Source organism: Protobothrops mucrosquamatus, unplaced genomic scaffold, assembly GCF_001527695.2.
Source record: "Protobothrops mucrosquamatus isolate PMUCROS unplaced genomic scaffold, P.Mucros_1.0 scaffold631, whole genome shotgun sequence".
Lineage (NCBI taxonomy): Eukaryota > Metazoa > Chordata > Lepidosauria > Squamata > Viperidae > Protobothrops > Protobothrops mucrosquamatus.
Window position 1 is genome coordinate 327,880 of NW_015386923.1, and position 22,412 is coordinate 350,291.

The 22,412-nt window shown below is 38.1% G+C and overlaps 1 protein-coding gene across 1 annotated transcript in view; it reads right to left on the reverse strand.

The window, feature by feature from the left end:
• INAVA (innate immunity activator) overlaps positions 1-22,412 on the reverse strand; it is a 34,464-nt gene that overhangs the window by 6,149 nt on the left and 5,903 nt on the right. The window contains 8 exon segments of the mRNA XM_015817734.2: positions 1,077-1,250; positions 3,231-3,465; positions 4,440-4,493; positions 7,115-7,343; positions 10,283-10,402; positions 11,571-11,695; positions 13,760-13,831; positions 13,834-13,882. Of these exon segments, the coding sequence (XP_015673220.2) occupies positions 1,077-1,250; positions 3,231-3,465; positions 4,440-4,493; positions 7,115-7,343; positions 10,283-10,402; positions 11,571-11,695; positions 13,760-13,831; positions 13,834-13,882 (1,058 nt within the window).

Consider the following 22,412-nt stretch of genomic DNA (forward strand, 5'->3'; position numbering starts at 1 on the left):
AGCCTGCAGGACTGCATTCTAACCACTGTGTCACCACGGCTCTTTTGTTTGATCCTGGGAAAAAGTGGGAACATGACACTATCTTCTCAAAATCTTAAGTAGCTAAACACAAAAACTCTTAAAATGTAGAGTTCAGAACTTCCATACATTTCATTCTGTCTACAGTGCATTCTACTTATGACTGGCCTTTCCTAATGTATCTCATTTCATGCCTATGCCATGAATGTTCATTTAAATCAGGGATGCCCAAACATGACAACTTTAAGACTTAGAGACTTCAACCCCCAGAATTTCCCAGCCAGCAGTTGTGGGAGTTGAACTCCACAGGTTTTAAAGTTGCCATGCTTGGACACCCATGTTCTAAGAAAATATTTAAGGCTATATTTTTGACTTCTTTAGTGGATAACCTACTTTTTTATTTTATACCCATTTATATGGAACTATGAATAGGGTCAAGCAGCAGGCATACTTATATTCAGTTTCACCTTTCTTTCGCAACTCTCATTTCAGGGCAATATGCCATCTACAGTTCTCTCCATCCCAATCAAAATTGCAATTTGAGTCAAATTTCCCCTTCCCCCAATGTCCATATATTTCTTTATTTTAATTATTTTATTTTGCTTATAATAGATGTTCTGTTGGCCTCCTCCTTCTAGCTGACACTATTCGCTAAAAACTAATCTCTCATGCAAAGCTACTTTCAGAGGCATTAAAGACTAGAAACATTTTAAAAATGAGAGCTAAGATTCTCAAGGCTCTGTATTTTGGGACATACCTAAAGGTCTGCATCATATGAATTTAATTTATTCTGGCTGCAATACACATTTAAAGTGCCTGCTTGTTGTCAAAATCCATTGTTGGGTTAGGCAAGTTAATCATAGAAACATAGAAAACTGACAGCAGAAAAAGACCTAGTGGCCCATTGAGTCTGCCCTTTGGGTTTGTTTGTTTATATTTTTGTTAATTTTTGTCAGATGATGGACATACGTTTATCACAAGCAAGTTTAAACTGCATGTTTAAAGCTTGTTGAACCATACGAATGCTTTAATATATGGTACCTAAAGCTTTGAAATACCTTATCAGCTGAGACTGTCCTCTCCTTCCCGTGAATTCTGGGGTTGGAGGGGCACTGAAACCAGCCTGTCTTCTTACTTCCAGCTTCCTAGGAGGATCCAAGTGACACAGATGTGTCTCAACTGCCCTCTGAAGGGAAGGGCTGGGTGCCGGTGGGGACATTATACTTGCTGTGCTATAACAGGAAACAATGAGATAAAAAGTAAGAAACAGTTTTTCTGTCCACTTCCCAGTTATCATTATTTTTCTACAAGCAAACTGAGAGCCACTGGTTAAGGGCTATAAAAGTAGTTCTTTCCCATTCTTTCTGAAACAGAACAGAAGTCTGAAGATTGATGGGTATCAATAAAACAACTGTTCAGGTTTAGCTAACTCTGATATTCTGGGTCAATGCTCCTCAAAGAGCATTTTGATCCCAAATGTAGTCATAAGTCAAGGACTACTTGCATATGGGGTTGCCTTGGCCTTTGGGCAGAGACCAGATGCTTCAATCAGTACCAGACCAGGACAGAGTATCCACTGGAGTTCCATCCCATATTATATGCATATGATACCAGGGCTGCCAGCTAGATTCAAGGTGCTGGTGTGAATATATATAGCTTCAAGCTCCTTGGCACCAGGCTACCTGAAACAAGGCTTCAAGTACAGGTAGTCCTTGACTCACGGCCACAATTGAGCCCATAATTTCTGTTGCTAAGTGAGACATTTGTTAAGTGAATTTTGCCTCATTTTATGACTTTTCTTGCCACAGTTGTTAAGTGAATCACTGAGTTGTTAAGTTAGTTGTTAAGTGAATTGGGCTTTCCCATTGACTTTGCTTGCCAGAAGGGACTCTACATCCTTCATAAATCGGAGCTAGTTGCCAAGTGTCCAAATTTTGATCACATTACCATGGGGATCCTGCAATGGCCGTCATAAGTCACTTTTTTCAGTGCCATCGTAACTTTGAATGGTCATTAAATGAACTGTTGTAAATCAAGGACTACCTGTACATCAGCTTTCCAGGCATCTACAGTACAATCTTTTGGGAAGACAGGAATTTGCTGTTTGAAATTGACATGGAAGAGGGCCTTATCCATGATGGCACCTGTCTTGTGAAACAATCTTCTTCCCTGTAATATGCCAATTCATGCTGGCATCTTTTAAGTGTCTTTTTCAAAATTAAAATTTTATGTTGGCATTATCCAGCTATTAACTTCCTTCATATCTGTCTTGTAATATTCTTGTAATGGATTCGTCTTGTAAAGAAGGACGGACACTAAAGGGACAGGACACGACCAGTAAATACTTTAGATGTTGTCTCCAATTTTCCATCTACCTGAATTGCAGGAGCAGGAAAAAAGTTTCAGGTAATGCTCTTACCACGGCATTACCACAAAATATAAATTAGGGTTGTTGTTTTTAAAATAGCTATACTATTGTCACTAACTGTCTATGGAGATTCTCAGTCATCCAGGTCATGGTTGTCTCAAAGGTGCTTTTTCAAAAGACCACTGGACTTTGTTTTTCCTTGAAGATGTTTCGCTTCTCATCCAAGAAGCTTCTTCTGAGCTGAGAAGGAAAAACAAAGTCCAGTTGCCTTTTGAAAAAGCACCTTTGGGATATTGCCACTGACAGAATCAGAGGGTCAAAATGAATCAAACTTTTCCCTAAATCCATTTCCTATTGCAAATCAAAATAATCTGACTACCAATTTACTATGCTAATTCATAATTTCATCTGTAGGCACATCTTAAAAGTAAGTGATAGTTGCAAAAAATTAGCCATCATAAACATTTGACTTCTATCACTGTGATCAATATTATTAATCAGTGTAATTAATAATACAAGATATTAATAATACACCCAGGGTACAAAATATACTGATGGCACTTTTCTTATCTGTTCAATAAACGATGTAACAAGGTAGACTAGTGCAATTTTAATATAGTGGGGAAAGAAGGATAATGTTAAGAATCCATGAATAAGCTGAGATTCTAACCAGAAAGTTCAATTCAACTTGCCTGTCATCAATCATTGCAAATACACTTTGCAAGTTATTGTATTGCTTCTCTATAAATTACGATTTACATATATTCACCTCAACTTGAAATCAAATAGAGACATCTTAACAAAGAGAAAAGCACAGTAGAAAGATCTAGGGAACAAGTTTGACCTCAGCATGTTGTTGGTCTCAAACGACTTCTTGGGCTTCTCATAGGGCTTATCCAAACTAGTTTCTTTCCAAGGGCTATTCTGGATGGGAGAAGACTCCACTTCAGCAGCTGGATGGTGAGTTGAATCTTCTAGAAAGCCAAGGGGGGAAAGTTGCGATGAAGAACTGTGGTGAGACTGGATTTGGGTCCAATGTGTATTTTTTGTTGGAAGGTGAGGATTCACCACTGGGACTTCTTTAAAAAGAAAGGAGGATGATAGGTTGTCACCACAAACTTGAAAGTCCTTTAAACATTTGCTAAACTACCTTGTACAACTACACTCCCTTACTAGCCCTTAATTAAATCAAAGGAGGACATTAAATTTGGACCATTTCACTGAGAACCATAATAAATATCCTTCCTTGCCTTCAAGCTTGGTACAGTGTTTGCAGGCTAATCTCTTTACTTGAATATGAAGTCATTAAATAAAAACAACAGCAGTAAAATATGGAATACATGGAGACTATGGTAAAGGAGGAATGTGGTTACTCCATGACCAAGATGGGCACTTAAACTATGGGCTGCTGAAACATAACTTATTAAATAAGCCATTATTTGTTGAGCCAAAAGCAAATATTAAATTTAATGAAAGTACAAATTTCTGGTAGCTTCTCAGACCTCAAGTTGTGACCTTCAGAATGTTTTGAGGGATTATTTGCTGTGCATTTTTTTAAAAAACGTGACTAAAATAGCTACCTGAATGTTTATTTACTAACCCTCTGCAAGGCAAAACTTCTATTCTTGAACCCCCCCCCCCTTCCTCCCTGGGCATCATAACTCTAGGATGAAAAATTATTATTTTAAAAAACGCAACTTCACCATCCCAGAGGAAAAAAATATTGTCTTTTTGTGTATGTGCGATGAGCTATGGAAACAGCCTTCCCTCTGGACCACTATTTGACTTGGGGGGGGAGTATATTTATGTAAAATAACGAAGCATAGGTATGAATGTTATTACATTACCATGAAAAAATGATGTCACAAAATGTGTTCAAAGATACCGAAGTATAGAAAATCAGTAAATGATCAACTTGAAATGTTTTATGAAAGAAGCTGCATGTTCAAGGCCATTCTTATCATGAAAAAGAAGGCCCTAAGAATAACTTCAGGTCTGCATGCAAAGGGAACATCCCAAATAAAGCCATTAGGATCATACATAATTAACTTGCCTTCTTCTCTCACAGTCGCATCCAAGAAGGAACGTTCGTCAGAGGCACCGAACCCTTAAGATGAAATGGAGAAAGTTGCTGTAAATGGGAACTGCAAAGCATTTTGCTATTCAGGATTCTAGCTATTGGATTTCATTCACTCTTTCCACTTATTTCCCATGTTTCCCCCCCCCCAGCCAACATTCTGAGGCCACTGAGCATAAACACCCCTCACTACGTAATTAAAAGTGAGAATTCTCTTTGGTTTTTTTCTTCTCAAAGATTCTGTCAATTTCAGCAGTGCTTTTTGAGTTACTCATGGCATCAGAGAAAACATCAAAAATTGGGCTTCCTTTGAGCTATAGATTTCCAAGCAACTATCAGGAACACTGACAACTCATTAGAAATATGCAGTCATAAATTCCTCGCAGACCCACAGAAGGAACAACAAAAGCTTCTATCTTATTAGTATTGGGCTAACTCCAATAACCCAAACCACATCATTCAAGGCAAAGCCTCCTGAAAGAAACAGTCCATGGTACAGCGAATTAATACTAATCTAAAGGATTTGGATTTGTATTTCAGGCAGCATTTTTCCATACAGTCAAAATATTAAATTAGGAATTAATAGCTCAAAATTCCTTTTACTCTTTAGATGTAGTGTGGATGAGACAGGAGGGCAATAATCCAGTTCAGAGAGAAATGTCCTTAAGATGATTCATTTCAAAGAGCTTCACTCTGAAACAACAGGTAGATGCTAATAACCACTAGTTTCCTTTTATGGTCCAGCCAAGGTGGACTCTGAAGAGATGATCTCATTCAGTCAACAAGATCTCTGCACAATCTACACAAAGTATTGTCCTTCTATTAAACAAAGAGTCCTTTTGTATATAGGTTCAAACCTGATCAACTCTAGATACTGCTGGGAAAGACCCCCGTTAGAAGCCCTGAGAGTTTCTAATAGTTGCATAGACAGTATTCAGTGTTCTTTTTTAAAAAAAATAAGCTGCCTTTTTATGTTCCAGATACCCTAAACAAATAGTACAAGATATAAATGAAAACACTAAGCTCTCATCTGCAAATATTTACCATATGGGATTCTTGGGCAAAAAGCAATGAAGTGGGTGTATAAGAAGCCATCCAGTTACCCCAGTGAAGTCTTTTTCAATATAGCTATTTTCATAGTAGTATATCTGAACTAGTAAATACTAAAGCCAACTACTGGGAGGGAAGAAAGGAATTAGCAAGGATTGAGCCTAATATTGAAGTCCAAAATATGTTCATTTTATGTGCAAGTACGTCTGACTGAGTTCAATACAGCTTACTTCTCATTTCAGTGTTCACAGGATTGCACTTTTTTTTTTTTGTAAAAATAACAGAATAAAAGAGTTGGAAGGGACCTTGATAGTCTTCTAGTCCAACTGTCTGTTCAAGTAGGAGACCCTATACCATTTTAGACAAATGACTTGTCCAATCTCTTCTTGAAAACCTCCAGTGATGGAACAAATTCTGAAGGCAAGCTGTTCCACTGATTAATTGTTCTCACTGTCAAGTAAGTGATAGGGACTAAAAAAGAATCAGTGAACCTTCTACTACCCAGGGCCTTGCAGGCATGTTTCCACTACAGTTTTCAGAATTCCTAGGGAATGTGTCTGTTAGCCATGTTTCTGGGAATTCTGTAGTCCCAGCACAGCTAGAGGAGGCAGCTTGGGAAGCTAAGCTAGGTGACTGATTAAGGGTTAAATCTGATACCACAAAGCTTTGTGTCAATCATTCAGGCAGGCTTCTACATGCTTCCTCCTCCAGCTGCCTCTCCCTGTTTTTTTTTTCTTGAGTTCTCTTTGGCAACCACTTACAGAAAATTTCCCTTGGTAGCTTATCACAGCAGGAAGAAGCCATAAAAGGTCAACTTCCTGCTTTGAACTGGGATGAATTCCACCCAAGCCGTGCCTGTCAAAAGTTCATTTAACCTGTTTCTTATGATTTACAGGGACAAGTACTTAATCCTAACCTCTGTCTCATTTCCTGACAATCTTTCTAATTTCAAAACCTACTTCCTCATAATAACAAAAAATCTTGTGGCAGCCTAAAGAGAAACAAATCTATTTTAACAAAAACTATTAGTCCTTAAAGTTTTGTGAGACTTGTGTCTGCCTCGACCCTCCTGGTGTTTAGGTCTTCAGTCAAAAGGGGCTTTAATTTTACTCTCTGTAGTGGCTATACAGAATAAACTGATTAGCCTGCCCTTGGTAGAGTGTATTATTATTATTACCATCATATCTTTAACTTTTCAGGCCTTCTTTTTGCAGACAAACAGGCTTGCTCGCCAAAATATGTACTTACAACTTTGCTTTCCAAGCCATCTAAGAAGTATTTCAAAGTCATTCAATCTAGCATTACAGAAGGGTGGCCCAACTGTAGGCTGCCCTTAATGGTCCCTAGGAAAAATAATGCAAAACAACCACAACTCTAACACACCAGGGCCAGGGATGGATTTGGTCGCGGGGTTACAGTTGTTTTATTTCCTTGAGGACTGTGCTAAGTTTATGCTTGGCTTTTATATACTTCATGCTTCAAAATGGTAGGAATTAAAAAATTCAGCGGTACAGCTGGATGGGGCTGCGGGAATTACAAAAATGAATTTCAGAGATTGTGCTGAATTAGATAACACCATGCTCCAGGTTGATTCCACTTACCTTCTAAGGCTGGAGCAATGGTCTTCAGCAGGGTGGACTGTTTGGATGCCAGGTGATATTCACTGAGCGCTTGCTCCAACTCCTTCAGTTTCTTTTCCTCTTTCAAAACAGCAGTTTTCCGGCGTTTTCGAACCTGCTTGGCAAGATTTTCTTCCTTGGAAAGACAACGAGCAGCTTCCGCAATCTGCAGCTGCAGAGCCAGATCTCTCTCTAATGTGCTCAGCGGATCCTGGAGAAAAGGAAGGGAGAATATATTCCAAAATCTGCCTTTTCTGAATGGTTCTTAGCAAGGGTGGTGTGACTGGCCTCTTAAAGAGAATAGAGGGGGATATAAAGTGTCAGAACTTAGAGTCACTCCTTGAAGAAGTCAGCACAGATCTGACATCATCACCCCATTCTCTGCTCCGAAGACTCCTTTTGTGGACATCTTGGTAATTAACTATGATACATCCCTTTTAGCTAGTTATGTTTTGAATGCTTTCTAGTGATGCACTTCGTCACTGTAAGCTGATCTGGGGGTTTCCATAGAAGCCAATGTCAGCTACGTTTTGTAAGGCTTGTGTAAGAAAAATTGGTCTGAATTAGGTCTGACACTGGTCAGGCAAGGAAATCTTTGCTGTGTGAGAGAAATAACAGTTGTTTCGATGATTATTTCAGGCTAGATGCTTTTGTCTGGGATGGGGAAAACAGATGAAAAGGAAAAAAGAAGGGAAATCAATGTTTTAACAACTTTCAAATGTGCATGTTCAGCATGCTACCTTGGAAGTTCTGGGAGTTGAAGTCACACATCTGAAAATTGCCAGTGTTGAGAATCCCTGTTCTAAAGCATAATGTATTGTTCCACATAGGAAAAAAAGTCTCTGGCACAAAAGGATTGTATGTTAGATTTGCTCGATGAATGATGTTTATGGCATGTTCCAGGCAACATGGTCATAAAAATCTGTGGAATGTAAGTAATAACAGTCCAAATGGCTCACAAACTAATAAAAGAACTCCCAATTAGATCCATGTTGGATCTGCTAGGCAACTGTAAAATAGCATCTTCCCTGTCTTCAGTTGCAGAAAAGATTCCAGAATTCCCGTGTATATACTATACGCATATGTGCGAATAAGTGTATACATATGCAGTGAGCATTTTAGTGTGAGAAAATCTACAGGTTGATGGAGACAACAAAATGAAGCTCCTTCAGGCATAGGAGTATATTAAAAAAAGGTAATTAATTGGATTTGGGCTGAAGTTAATTCTTCTGGAAATAGCATCTCCCTTCATGATCCAACTAGAACCTCAGGGCTTATTGCCCTTGAAAGTTTTTCATGATTCAAGTAATTATGCTGAGACTTAGTGTGCAAAATACACTATGTCTCAAATCAATTTTCCTAACAGTTATTTTCTTCTTATATTGAACATTCAATAAACAAGGAAAAACAAACAGGGAAAGGTCATGCTTGGCATAAAAAGCAGGCGATGGTACTATCATGTTGCTAGAGTTATGGAAAATGATGGGCCAAGACAATATTGCACAAGGTACCAGACACAACCCTCACTAAATGTAATCCTCCTGTCACTTTTTCAGCTAGAATAATTAAACACCAATCACAAAGAATGATTTTCAGCTCTTTCGGGGCATGCTTACAAGCAGTATAGGGATGCTAATCCAATTTAAAGATTTAGATGGTGATTATTTTGGATTTAAGTAATCTACAGTTAAAAGGGTGTGCTCTTTTGTCTATTCTACTGGACTGATGTCTAAGGCAAAATTCCCAGCCTCCTGCTGAACTAGCAAACCGGATGAATTAAAACTATTTACAGACTAAGCAGATATGTTCTGCTTCCAGTATAACAGGTTCCTAATAGTTGAGGAGGAAACACAAAGTAGTATGCAATATTTCATTGAGCTGGAGGTTAAGAGGGAAAAAGATTGGAATAGTGTGTGAATGTACAAGTGCATGTCTGTGACTCTGCGTGTGAGACAAAGAGAAGCAATGGGCTTCCAAAAGAACAATTTTATTTAGCACCACACTCTCTGCCTCCCATTGAGGGGAACTTATAGAGAGAACAAACAGCACACCACATGCCATACTTATTTAGATTAGTAAAACTGAACGTAGGACACAGGCAGGAGAGACACTATTTGCAAAAGAGACACTGCATCCCACATGTTTGATAGGAAGGAAATCCGAGGCTTCCAGATCCCTTTGGGATGATTTATTTACCATTCACTTTCTACTGGGAACCACTTTCAGACACTTTTTTAAAATTGGGAATCCACAATTTGTAAAAATCCCATGCAATCTTTTTCCACAGAGAAAAAGGTTTCCTGGATTGGCTGAACTAGGTTTCAAAGGGAGACTAAGCTTTATGCATAAAAGAAACCATGCCTCTATAAAAGTTGGCTACTAGGTATCTTTCATTTGGAATCTGAAGTTATTCCTGTCTTTTTTTTATTTACCCACTTACTCCTACTGGAGCGGGAAAGTTGGAAATGCTGTATATTGGATTTTGACTGACTGTGTTGGGATCCTTCTACACTGAAGCACCTAAGTCTATGAAAAGAATAGCAGGTACAAAATGATCAAGGTGTACAAAGCAGCTAACTAGGAGGAAAAATGTCTTTTCTCAGCCTCAGTGCTACTTTTATATAATTGAAGAGCTTTTTCTTGCTTTATGGCTGAACCTATAGAAATGTTTAAGTTTCAGAACATTGGCCCGATCTTTGCTGAGATGGCCCGATAAAGGTTAAGAAGTAACAGGAGGTCCTTACACAGCAGGGTTAAGAAAATAGAGATGCCAGACTTGTACTCAGCCAAGATCACCAGCATTGCAAAGCTGCTCTTCTTCCACCCTATTCTAAACAGCCTTAGCAGCAGAAGTTCCCATGACTACTGCTATGAACTACAAGAGCAAGCAAAATTAGATGCTGATCTGGTAATCCTGTTCAGGGACCTTTGGAGGCCAGAATATCAAGCAGGGATTCCCAGAACCTCTTTCCTAATCAAACTAATTGTGTCCATGACTGAATTGCAATTCACTTGTTGTTGTTGTTTTCCCTCCTGGAATCCATTTATATTTACATGCTGATTCAGGCAACACAACCTTCTGGGTAACTCAAATGTTTGTGCTCATCCACGTTCTCTCAACCCCAAAATGTTGTGAGCAAGGTGCCTTACTGCTCCTGAAAGAATAGCCTTTTGGTCCAGTTTGAAAGCAGCACCAATTCGACGGCGGACCTTCGGGGGCTTTTCTCCTGGTTTCAGAGGATATTCTGAAGACAGCATTCCTGTCAATTCCTGCCCAGAAAAAAAACATAGAAGCAGCACAAGTCAAGGAAGGCCTTAAGGTTAGGCAATGTAAAGCAGCTGAACTGAGTAACATGAAAGAGCAGCATATTTGTCATTAACTGATTTATTAATATATTTCTCCTGCCAGATAGGAGGGGAAATATTTTTGTGATTTTTCTGCTTCTGGTGCCACAACAATTTAATAGGCCTTGGGCACTGCATACCTTGACCTGGAAACAGAATGCTATTTGCTCTGCTGCCTGAAGTAGCAATTTAGCCAAGATTGCTGCTAAAGCTGATTGCCAAAGGGGAACAGGCAATATCTAATCTATTTATTTAGCACAGCACCATAGTATATTTTATTTAACTTTTTTGAATTTGCATTCAGTAACGAGCCTGAAAATATCAATAAAAGGAGATAAATAAGTTCACGTTAATTTTAATGGGCTTGGTATGCAGTTAGCTTTTGGCTTTTTCTTATTTTCTAAATAGCCTTCAGTTAATTTCAGGCAGAGAGAACGACCAAAAATTGAATGCTTGGGGAAATACCCAGGATTGAATTCATTGCAAGATAATTTCTAAACTAATTATTTTTAAGGGACTTTTTATAAGTTGGTGATCAGTCAAACAAAGAAACAGGAAGACAGTCAATGAACTGATCCAAGGAAAGAACTAGATTCTAGAGACAATAGAATGTTCTGGAGGAAACTCCCAATAGGGAACTAATTGGAAACAAGTTTGATATTAACTTAGTAACTTTCTGTAGTTATGTTTACACATTGTCACAGAAGATAACAGTGGCTTGATGGGATGGATTTTATTTGGTAGAAATTTTCATATTCACATATCGACTAACTGCTGCACAATCAGGTTTATTAAGAAACTTGAAGGGAGACTCTTAATTGTAGATTTAATTAAAAGACTTGAGTTGCTTTACCAAGCTACTTCTTAAATGATGCATGAGCTTCTATCACAGACCAAGTGTTCGTGAGATCCATTTTACTCTTTCACTATCTTCACACTTAGCCTAGGTATCATTCAATCTCTATAGAAAGCCCTTCTCATTTCTTTGGACAGTGGAACCCCAACCCTTCCGGACATGCTTTCTTTCCTGCAGTAATGCACCTTACAAATCCCTAATATGGTTAACAATTCTACAATTCTTTTAGCTCCTTACAGCTTCACGCAGGCATAATATTTGTAGTTCCTGTAAACAGGCTTCCAGACGTTCCTCAAGGGCCTTTTGCTGCTTCCTCATGGCTTGTGTCAAATCCTTCATTGCAGCCATGGGGCTATCAAGTCCTGAAAGAATAAAAACAAAAAACAAGTACAGATTGATTTGTCAGAAAAGAAAGCTCGGATGGGATGGATTTTGATAATATTTGATCAGTCAGACAGAGATGGCCTTTGGCAGCTTCTTTAAGCACAGGCAGGGGTTGTAAATGCATCTCGAAAGACCAATAACATTGTTATCACAAAATTGTGTTTAACATCAAAAGAGCTTTTCTGAACCTCATCAGATAAGGCATGGAATGTGTCCAACAGCAAGGATTGAGTAGCTCCACTTCATAAACAATAGGCAGGTCAAGGTTGTTATAGACAAGATAAATACAAGGCCTAAGGCCAATATCCCTAAATGTTATGTTATTAGCAAAGAAAGCACATTTATGTATTGCACTGCCCATGGATTGAGGAAGAAATATCAGGCATTGATTTTTAAAGCCTACACAGAATTTCTTCCATGGGATCAAAGGTGCTTGGTCTGACTCCTTTCAAGCATATGATATCAGCCCATACAGGTTTTAATCAAACAGGGCACTGACAATCTGTTCCATGTACATGATTCATAACATAGGGCAGGGTAAGATTCTGTCAGCATGGTCTAAATTTAAGGGCACTGAAGAAAGAGCAGTTCTTATTCAGAGGTGCAAACTGTATATGGTAATAAGCTCCTGGGACCCAAAGGAATTTGCTGAGGAAGCAGAGGTTGTATGATGACTACCCTAATTTATTTACTTCAAAATCAATTTTCCAAGTGCACGTGGAACTAGCTTTTCTTTCCAAAATAAAAAATCCAGCTAGGTGTGCCACAACTGAGCTTTTTGCAGTCTCAAGAGCTTCCAAAGTAAAAAAAAAAAAAAAACTTCTTCATTATGCTTGTACTTCTTAATACTGCCTTTATTCAAGAGGCTAAAAGGAAAATCCAGGCTTGCACCCTGTCCAGACCACAACAGAAGATGTCTTGTTGGCAATTAGACTACATCTTCATTGGAATAATAATATACATCAGCTCTTTCTTACTGCTACCTTGTGTTATTAAGGATGCTATGGTAATTTGTGAGAGTGAGTAAACCATCCTGAGAAAAAGAAGAATTAGTGGGCCTGACTCTCTATAAATTCTTATACATATATTGCCTGTATGGAGAAAGGCTCTAAACCAGAGTTACATCAAAGGCTGGGCTTATGAATCTTGCCAGATTGTAAAATAGCCTGCTTTGTTTTGATTTAGTGGGATATGTACACTCAGCTCCTGTAATTTATTCAATAAAGTGTGATTAAAATAAACTATGAATCAGCGCACAGCACTGGATATGTACCACTTTCCTATCCAAGGAAGCATTTAATTGTATATGCGTTGCCTTAGCTGATGTGTGGTTAGATTATTATTTTTTTTGCTACGAAAGTATGTGGCTCAGAGCTTTTTAGCAATTCAACAAGTTTAGAAATAACTAAAGAAGTACAAGGCACCACACAACATTCATGCAAAAAGAATGCCACATATTTCATGCTTGGTTTCTAATAAAAATAGCTTCTCAAGAGTGCTAGGTCAGAAAAAGAAAGGATTAATTCTTCATATAACAGCTGGCCTGTATTTCAGGGCAACTGAAAAGCTTTGCAGTGGTAATAAGTTATACTGTAAGATGAGTGGCAAGCATCAGGCCAAAGAGAAGGCTCCACCCTGCCCTATCATTCCTCAAATCTGATACAACTGTTGTTGTCACCAGCTCCTGGCTCTGGTTCCTGTCCAAGATCAATTCCTATTTTGCAAGATTGCCCTTCATCGCTTCAATGTAAAAAGACTATATCTTGCGCAACATCAGTTACCCATCTGAGATAAAGCCATACTGATAAACTCTGACTGCTGGGCCAGCTATGACTAATAAGGTGTGGAATTCTGTGCACAACTGTATTTTGTGTCAATAGCAACATCAATAGAGTCTAGCCTAAGCAAACCTCGGTCTACAGCAAGCCACAGAAGAAAGACCCCAGCAGAGTATATATTGTTGCTTAAACTTGTTGACACAAGAAAGCATCCAGGAGATGTCTGCATTTTTCCAAGAAGAAACTTCCCCATTAGTCACTTACCGGACTGGATTATGATGCCACTGTCTGTATCGCTGGTCTCATCCTTATTCTTACTTTTCATGGCCAAACCCAGGTTGTGGAGAGAGACAGTATGATCACACCTGGAAAATGCTGTAATGTCTTCTGCTAATACAAAAAGGGCATGACTGAGATGCGCAAACACAAAGTGAGCAAGAACAATCCTAAAAGAAAGGGCTGGATGGGGGCCTTCCACTGACTGTGGAACTTGCTGTCACAACTTGGTTACCTAGAGGCCTCTATCTTGCAAAGTTTCTACTTAGGGCTCCTATGTGGACCCAAGGCCAATAATGTGCTGATAAATATTTAACATCTGGCTCCATTGTTGCTGCCAGGTGTTAAATATTTATCAGCAAACAGGGTCCTCACTAGGCATCAGGGCCGAGCTCTGCTTTCAACTGGCTCACAAAGTTTCCCAAAAAATCAACAATTGACTCCAATAAGCCAATATGAGCCAGCTTCAGCATACCACTGCCCAAGACTCACATTTCATTCCTGCTTCCCACCTTCCAAATTTTCTATTCAGTAAGGAGAAATCATTTGATTGCGACCATGTCTATGCAGATTCTCAATCATCCAGGATATGGATGTCCCAAAGGTATGTTTCCAAAAGGCAACTGGACTTTCTTGGTTTTCACTAGAAACCTAAACTATGTGGATTCTTTTTGCATGAATGCTGTATGATGCCTTATATGTCTTTAGTACAAAGAAAGGAAGTTTTCGAGGAAAAAAAAACAAGGAAGTCCAGTTACCTTTTGGAAAAGCATCTTTGAGATATTTGACTGGGACCATCACAGGTTGTGTTGCTGATACTATCAAATGTCAGATTGCCAAGGCTGTTCTATGCTAAATCATGTAAGGAAACTGAATTGTGTTTGATCTAGCACATAACCTCACAACAAAATAAAAAGGCTTTTGGACTTCTAATTATTGCTGAACTACAACTCCCACAGGCCATTAGAACTTATTAGAATGAATGAGGCTGCTAGCAGCTTATATTTAAAAACATCTGGAGGGCTACCGCCTTAACATAAACAGAAGTTGCTTTCTGTAAACCTGTTAAACGTGGAGGAATATAAAAGGCATAATCATTAATCTCAGATGTAAATTTAAATAATCCAATTCACATGGAATACAAATTTAAATTACCTTGTCACTAAGATTGCATAGAACCTTAACTAGAATTAACAGTAATAATTTAACATTGTATAGTGATACTATACATACAGTAATTCAGTATTATCATCCAAAAACTGTAGGAAGAGGAAGGCTAACATAGATGCCTCTAAGTTAGTTCAGAACAGAGCGAGAATCAAATCAGGACATTCTGATATATAACCCAAGTCTCCTGGCCTTTAGGTTCCACTCACTGTTAATAGCTAAGCCAAACTAGAAAACACATTTCCAATCTGGAGAAAATTGTGGGGAAAAAGACAACGAGAGAGGGAGAGAAAAAAGAGACAGAGAGATGGAAGGAGGGAGGGAAAAGAGAGAGAAAGAAACTTGTTGGAGAGAGAATTCTTATCTCCCTTATATGTTCTCTCTAATTTTGTGATGATGCCATATGCCCAAACATTTCACTGCTGCTCCCCCCCCCAGCAAAAAGTAAATCTATAGAAGCTACGCCATAAGGTTAGCAGGAAGTGCTAAGCAAACAAACTCCAGCATTGGAAGAAGTGACCATGAAACTTCAGTGCAGATGCCCAGATGGGCCATTCAAAACTGGAGTATTATATGGTAGGGATTATTTTTTATTGCTTTCCCAGCAGCCAGGGTGACTCCAAGCCTTCCTCTTTGCAACCACACTTGTTTGCACAGCACTTCCCCACCCCTACTGGATGAGTCAATCTGAAAGTCACTCTGAGTTTCTGTCTGGAGCTTATCACAGGACTGCCAGTCTCCTGAGGAAAAAAAATAACAGGAGGTGGAAGGACAAGGTTCACAGCTGTTACTGAGCTGTATGACCTAAGGTGATGTTGCTTAGACCTGTACAGATTATTGCTCACTCCAAACAGGCATAGGAGGCTGTGTGGGCAGCAGCCTGTTCCACTGCCTCCCATAACAAACAATCCCATTCATAAATTGAAATAGGCAACCACGCAGCCATAGTACACCTTCCCCAGAACAATATAATTCCCACAATTATAATGTGTATCAGGCTTTCTGTTTTGGATCAGACATTAACATCCTTTATATGAGTAAAAGTTAAATTACTCTTAAATTAAAGTACAAACTGATCATGCTTCTGCTCTTACGATCAGTAAATAAAAGAATCAGCTCAATGGTTCAATTAATGGTACTTTCAAGAGTGCTCGCTTCCTGGATCTGATAACTTGTCACAAGAAAACATTTCTCAGTTGTTTCCAAATTACCAGCCTGCAATCCATCTACTAGTAGTTCAATTTTGCCCTGTCTGCTGTAGGCTGCACTACTCCAGTTTGCCTATCTGTCTTTTTACCTGATAGCTATCTAACAAATTAGCAAGTCCATGGCAAAAGCCATTGTAGTTTTGGAACCTTGTCCCAATGAGAAAATATACAAGTTTAAGATTTATGGAGAGTTCAATGCTCTCTCATATAAAAAACTATGCGCAGAAGCCTTCCTCAAACTGGCAGGCAGCATAGCAATTTTGGTACTTGCAGTTCCAGCATTTCAGGCTGGAGACTACTATTATGTAGACCCATAGGTAAAGATCCTGTTTTATTTAGTGTACATCTTTTAGGATCTTGCAGATTGCAACATCCAGAAAAACATTCTTTTTGACCATCATACAACCCTTTTCCCTCTACACACCAAAGTAAAAACATTATATACGAAAAATTCATCATAGAGAGACAGCAAATCTGTATGAGAACTACATAACTAGTGAATGGATGTCCATGCTTTACAATGTACAATCAAACGTCTCAGAATTCATATAACATCTTTCTTAAGGTCTTTATATAATGCTGTGAATTTAGCCAGGAGCTTTCAGATTTAAGAGCAGCCTGTTCTTATCGAGATTCAATTTACACTAGCACAAAGATGTGACAAGTGTACAGACCAACCAATCACAGCTAAATTTTAAGCAGTAAGTTATGTCTTGGCCATTTACCAGTATGTAAAACAGCACATATTGACTATGATCCTGATTCATGCAAACAGAAATACAGTGCAGAAAATTTAAGAACTATACAGCAGGAATGCTGTTTCTGGAGAACTTGTCTTCATATTTATCAAGTCAATTTGGAACTAGCTGCTTAGTTAAAGAAGATCCTACTACTTCAATAGAATGAGAAACAGATTAGGGAGAAAGATTTAACTTAACTATTTTTATTACAGTTTTCCCTTTCAGTGTCTCCCTCAAAACTATAGGATATCCCATGTCTGTCTTTCCAGTTTTCAAATTTGAACACCCAGACCCTCAACTCTATTTAGTAAAAGGGTCTTTTTGGTTTTTCAGAACATTTCATAATAAGCACACATTGCAAGAATGAGATATGTAAGAAATACCTTAGATCAGACCTTTATCCCAGTTGGATGATATTATTAATAATGTAAAGTTCTCTCCCCCAGTCTGAGAACCCTCTAAATTTATATCTGTAAATTTCTCAGTAGTAAGTATGATATCTAGGAATTTTGGACATTGAGATCTATAGTTTTGGAGGGAGTCCAAGTTGAAGAGAGATTTTAATGTGCTAGCAATGACTTTCCAGATTTTTAGCCTTTCTGGAAATGCCAAAAACTAAACCAGGACTTTTTTAAAAGCAAAAGAGGCATTCTACCAAATATAGTAGATGAAAGGCAAACTTGAATGAAGGACAAAATGTGGTCAGATATTAAGAGGTAGAATAAATTGCAAGATCAACAGAAGGAGAAGAATAATCTCAGTATATTTTCTGAGACGGGATAAATAAGCCTTATCATTCTGTCCCTTCAAGGCACATACCACACACATTATGAAGTGTAACCAAACTAAGAAGCATTTTAGAAAAGACTTAATCTAGAGCCAATTTTAGCTTTTTAGGGGTAAAGATATTAAATAAGATGAAGGCACATTTTTCAATTTGATTATGAAGCTAAGAAATGGATGCATGTATGCTTTTTAGTTCTAAGATACAGTATACTTGTGCCATACAGCTACAAGCTTTCAATAATTTAAAATAAAAACACAAGTAGAATCCATACATGCCTAAGCATAACAATAGAAATCATTCCATTCAAAGTGTAGTTTTAAAATAGCCTTTTTCAAAACAGTGCAAACCAGAGCTAAGCCCCTTCTTCACCACACCGGAGCAGGAAGAATGATTTCTATATACCACTTGCCACTCCCCTTCTCTAAACCTGCTGCTTGGCAATAGATATAAAAGATATACACTTTGCCCTATGTGGCAGGAAAGAAAAAAAAGCTAAACCTTGCTAACTTAATTAATTGAAAACTTTAATGATTAGCTGGGCTTGCTAATCAAAACCACAACTTGCAACAGACCCTCAAAAGCTGCTTTTGGATGATGAATTTTACATTCTGGTTGAGCCGTATTGAGAACGTTGTATTTTTGCACCTTCAAGCAACTGAACTTGAACCCACAAGTAGACAAACAAAACTTGTCTCCATATTAAGATATAGATGCAACTTTTGTAGATCAATGAAAATAACCTAATAACAGAAGATGACTTCTACTAAATGGGCACAGCATCCATCCTGGCCAAAAAAAATCAACCAGCCCACTCTAATCTTCTAAATATTTAATCAGACAAAGACTTCAAATAAATATAATATTTTCTATTTATTTTCTCTCTGTGTGCCTATATTCCAAAGCAAACATTGTTTGCCATTTATTTACAAAAGTTGTACCCATACTTGATTATTTCTCTTGATAATCTTCGTGTTAAAACGTATATACAGACAATATACACAAAACAAAGAGATCTACCTGACTTAAAACACTAAACAACTAGGGTTTCACAAAGTCCTTAGGGAAGTTATTCCGTTTGATTACAAAACTAAGCAGAGACGCTATGAAGTTTATGTAAGTACATTTCCTCCACCACCCTTCCTTGCCCTTCTGCCTTTCAATGCCCCACTCTTACCCAAATATTCCTTGCCTTTACTCTATTTTTAGTTCTCCTCCTGTACCTCATGCAATCTAGTCCCTGCTGATCTCATTGTACAATCATATCTCATGATTAAAGAAGAGGTGGGGGAATATATGCTGTATGATAAGTACTTGAATCAATTTAACAAATCTTGTTGGAATTCTGAGATATTTCATCTTTCATTTTTAACTGTGTTTTCTACATGGCTGTAAACAAAGAGCAACCCCCTCCCAGCTTACCTCTGTGATGGTAAAAAAAAAAAGTCTTCTGCAGGAAACAAATACATGATTTCTGGATTACTTCAAATCACCCTGCCTGTTTGTTAGTCAAAAGGAAATTTGCTACAGGTACCCAGTCAGAACAAGATAAAGGTTTTCTACAAAGAATTAATAGTTTCCCTGGGCAGAGAGCCCAGTTTTTATTTAACTTCTGAGCATAGTGAGTTATAATCCATCCATTAGCCTTAACTATATTTTCAAACTTCCATAAAGATCTAGGATTCAGTGCTCATTGAGTTTAGGATAAATTAAAATATGTTTCATAACTAGATATCAAAACATTGCCAACACTGCAACCACAACAGCTGGAGTAGCATAGCGCAATCAAATTAGTGAAAGTCCTCATGGCTGCATTCACACAGTAATTTAGGAACTTCAAGGTATTGCACAAATTTACAAATGGGTTAATCCAGTAAATAGTTATGGATATTGTATGAATCCAGCCCCTACATATCAATGCATCTATTAGAGGTCTAAAAGACGGTGATGATTTTATTCTGTTTGTTTGAATTTATTAGCTGCCCAATTCCAATGCATTCTGAATTTAAAAAAGCTAGTTCAGGCATAGATAGTGAAAACAAAATAGTGAGAAGCAGTTTTCTCTGTCCCCAATTTTGTGAAGTGGGTCTCCTCCAAGGTTTCCACCTTATATTTATAAGGGACAGCCTTTATAAGGGGCTATTTAGAAAGGCAGATCTGGAGTAGAGAAATGATGGGGAGAAAAGAAACAAATACCTCCTTTCATGCTGTTTTTCTATTTACTTTAAACTGATACCCCTTTGAAATTCTTTTTAAAAAATAGGGGGAAGGCTATTAAAGTTCTAATGGCAGTTTTTATATGCAACCATAAATAGAATAGGAGTTACCCCCTTCACTTATTCTTAGGCAAACAGAATATGGATATGAATATCAGAATTATGCAGATAATCCCATGAGGCATTCCCTCCCACCTATATATACATGCACCCAACTGGTTTAGTACATGCCAAAATTTCAGCCAGTTAACAATTAGTGGTTGTCTGAATCAGCCTTTAATCCCTGCATTGTATTTCTGCACTTTCATGGGCTTTCACTGCGCAGAAATACCTAATTAAGAACCAAGAAATGGAGCCAAATTTCCTGTACATAAATGAAAACCAGACTGCAGTAAAACTATCACCACTTTGTATTTTTAGCCCTCAAGACTGACAAAGCAAAATCTTGCTTCAGGTTGTGTCTCAAGCCAAACAGTTCTCTGACTGACTGGTTCACACATACACTCAGGGCTTTTCAGGCTCAACACTGCAGAAAATACGTAAACAAACAGGCAAACAAATCAGTATCAAACTAAAACTTAAGATTTTGGATTTTTAATTCTATAACCCAACCCAAATCACTGTATGTGAGTTGGGCAGCCATATAAATAATACATAAATTCCAGGCTGATAGCACCAACCTTATCTGAACAGCCATTCTGATCAGTTACCTGTTGAAAGGTTATAGAAGTGTTCTGTTCAACTACTAAGGAGAAGAATTAGCTCCCCTAAGAAAGGGAGCTAATGGGTTGTATTAAAATACTCTATTTCCCTCCAAATTTTAAGCACAGTCTTTTGAGGAAAACAGTTTGGAGAAGAGTTTCAAGGAGGCAGCCTGTTCACCATCCATGCCCTTCAGGGCTGAAGGGGGGAAAAAAGTATAACCTAAAACTAAGCAAAATAACTTGTGGTGGCAAATTTAACAGAAAATTAACAGTGCAGGATTTCTAGACTGGACAGTAGAGAGAAATTCTAAGTAAAAATTTTAGACAAGTATTTTTTTTAAGAAAATAAAACACGTATAAAATAGTCAATAATTATAATGTGGAACGCAGTTATCCAAGTAACATTGAGAACAATGTTAGCCAACAGAACACAGAAATAGAAATACTAGGTGAAAAAAAATCCCTAATTACAAGTTCAAACACATGGCCTACCTGCTACTATGCCCAGAAAACAATATTTCTGAAATGTTCTGTTTCAAAAAAATGTGCCTGCCTCTTCCTCATCTCTTCCGGACCCCCACCAGATTAGCCACTGCATATTTATTGCACAGTAATTAAATAATCATCTGGAAGTGTCCTCTGGGCACCAGATCCCAGACTGTGAGTCAGCACAGCACCCACTCTTGTCCCACCAAAGTCAGTGGATATTTGAACACCCCCTCCAAGCAGTTCTACAAGAGTGTGCTGACTGAGCTCCTTTCTTTTGTCAGCTAACCACCAAAGTAAAAACAGGGCTGCCTGCTGGTTGAATTATTTTTTTAATTAACTGTCCTATTTTAAGTGACTAATTGAACAATTAAGAGATTAAAATCTTGCAATTATTATCCCAGATTTCCCCCAGCAGCCTCACAGCTCTCTCACACCCTGTGAAGCTTGATCATCTGTTTCTGCTTCATGAAACAAAGGGTGGACACCCTGGAAGCTCCTTCAATGTTCTCCCAACAAATATCTTTCCTGTGTTATTCTATATTTAACATAGAGTAATAGCATTAATAGGATGTATATGCAGGATGAAAAAGTGTATTTAGCTGGCAGAATATAAAGTTCCTTAACTTTGATATAACCAGGGCAATGCACAATTCCTTCTGAAATTACTTGTGGAACTTCCTGCCCTAACAAATATAGTTTGCACTCCTTTTGAACTAGGATCATGTGACCCTATATTTTGCTATGGGAGTCAAATGGATGGTGATACTTTTGACAGCAAAAAGGTCCCTTCCAGTAGCTGGATGAAACCCTCTATTATCTTAATGATATCTTGCTGATTCCCCTTTCTTCCTTTGAAGGCAGAGCGCTCATCCTACAAGGCCCACAATTAAAATAAAACCCTATTTCCAACTTGCCCTGTTCTATAATGCAGGATGGCCATCAGATCTCACTGCATGATATGGCACTAACATGATATAGGCAATCCCTAGCATAAGAATGTCTGACTTATGGATAACTTGTATTTTCAAACAGATTGTCATAAAGCCTACCATGTTAAACATTTGAGTTAAATACAATGTTTCATAATAACACACACTTTATGATGCTCACATGAAAACACTACATAGCTTCAATGGTTCATCGGCAGGAGGAAGGATTTTTGCCAGTTTAAGTCAGATCACACTATTGTTAACACTGCATTGACTATGCAACTTCATATTTGGCTTACATTTTTCTCTTATTTACTCTGGTAATCATGCCTCCAAGGTGTAGATCCAATGCAAGCATTGGGGATGCATCAAAGAAAAGGAAAACTAATCATGATTGAAAATAA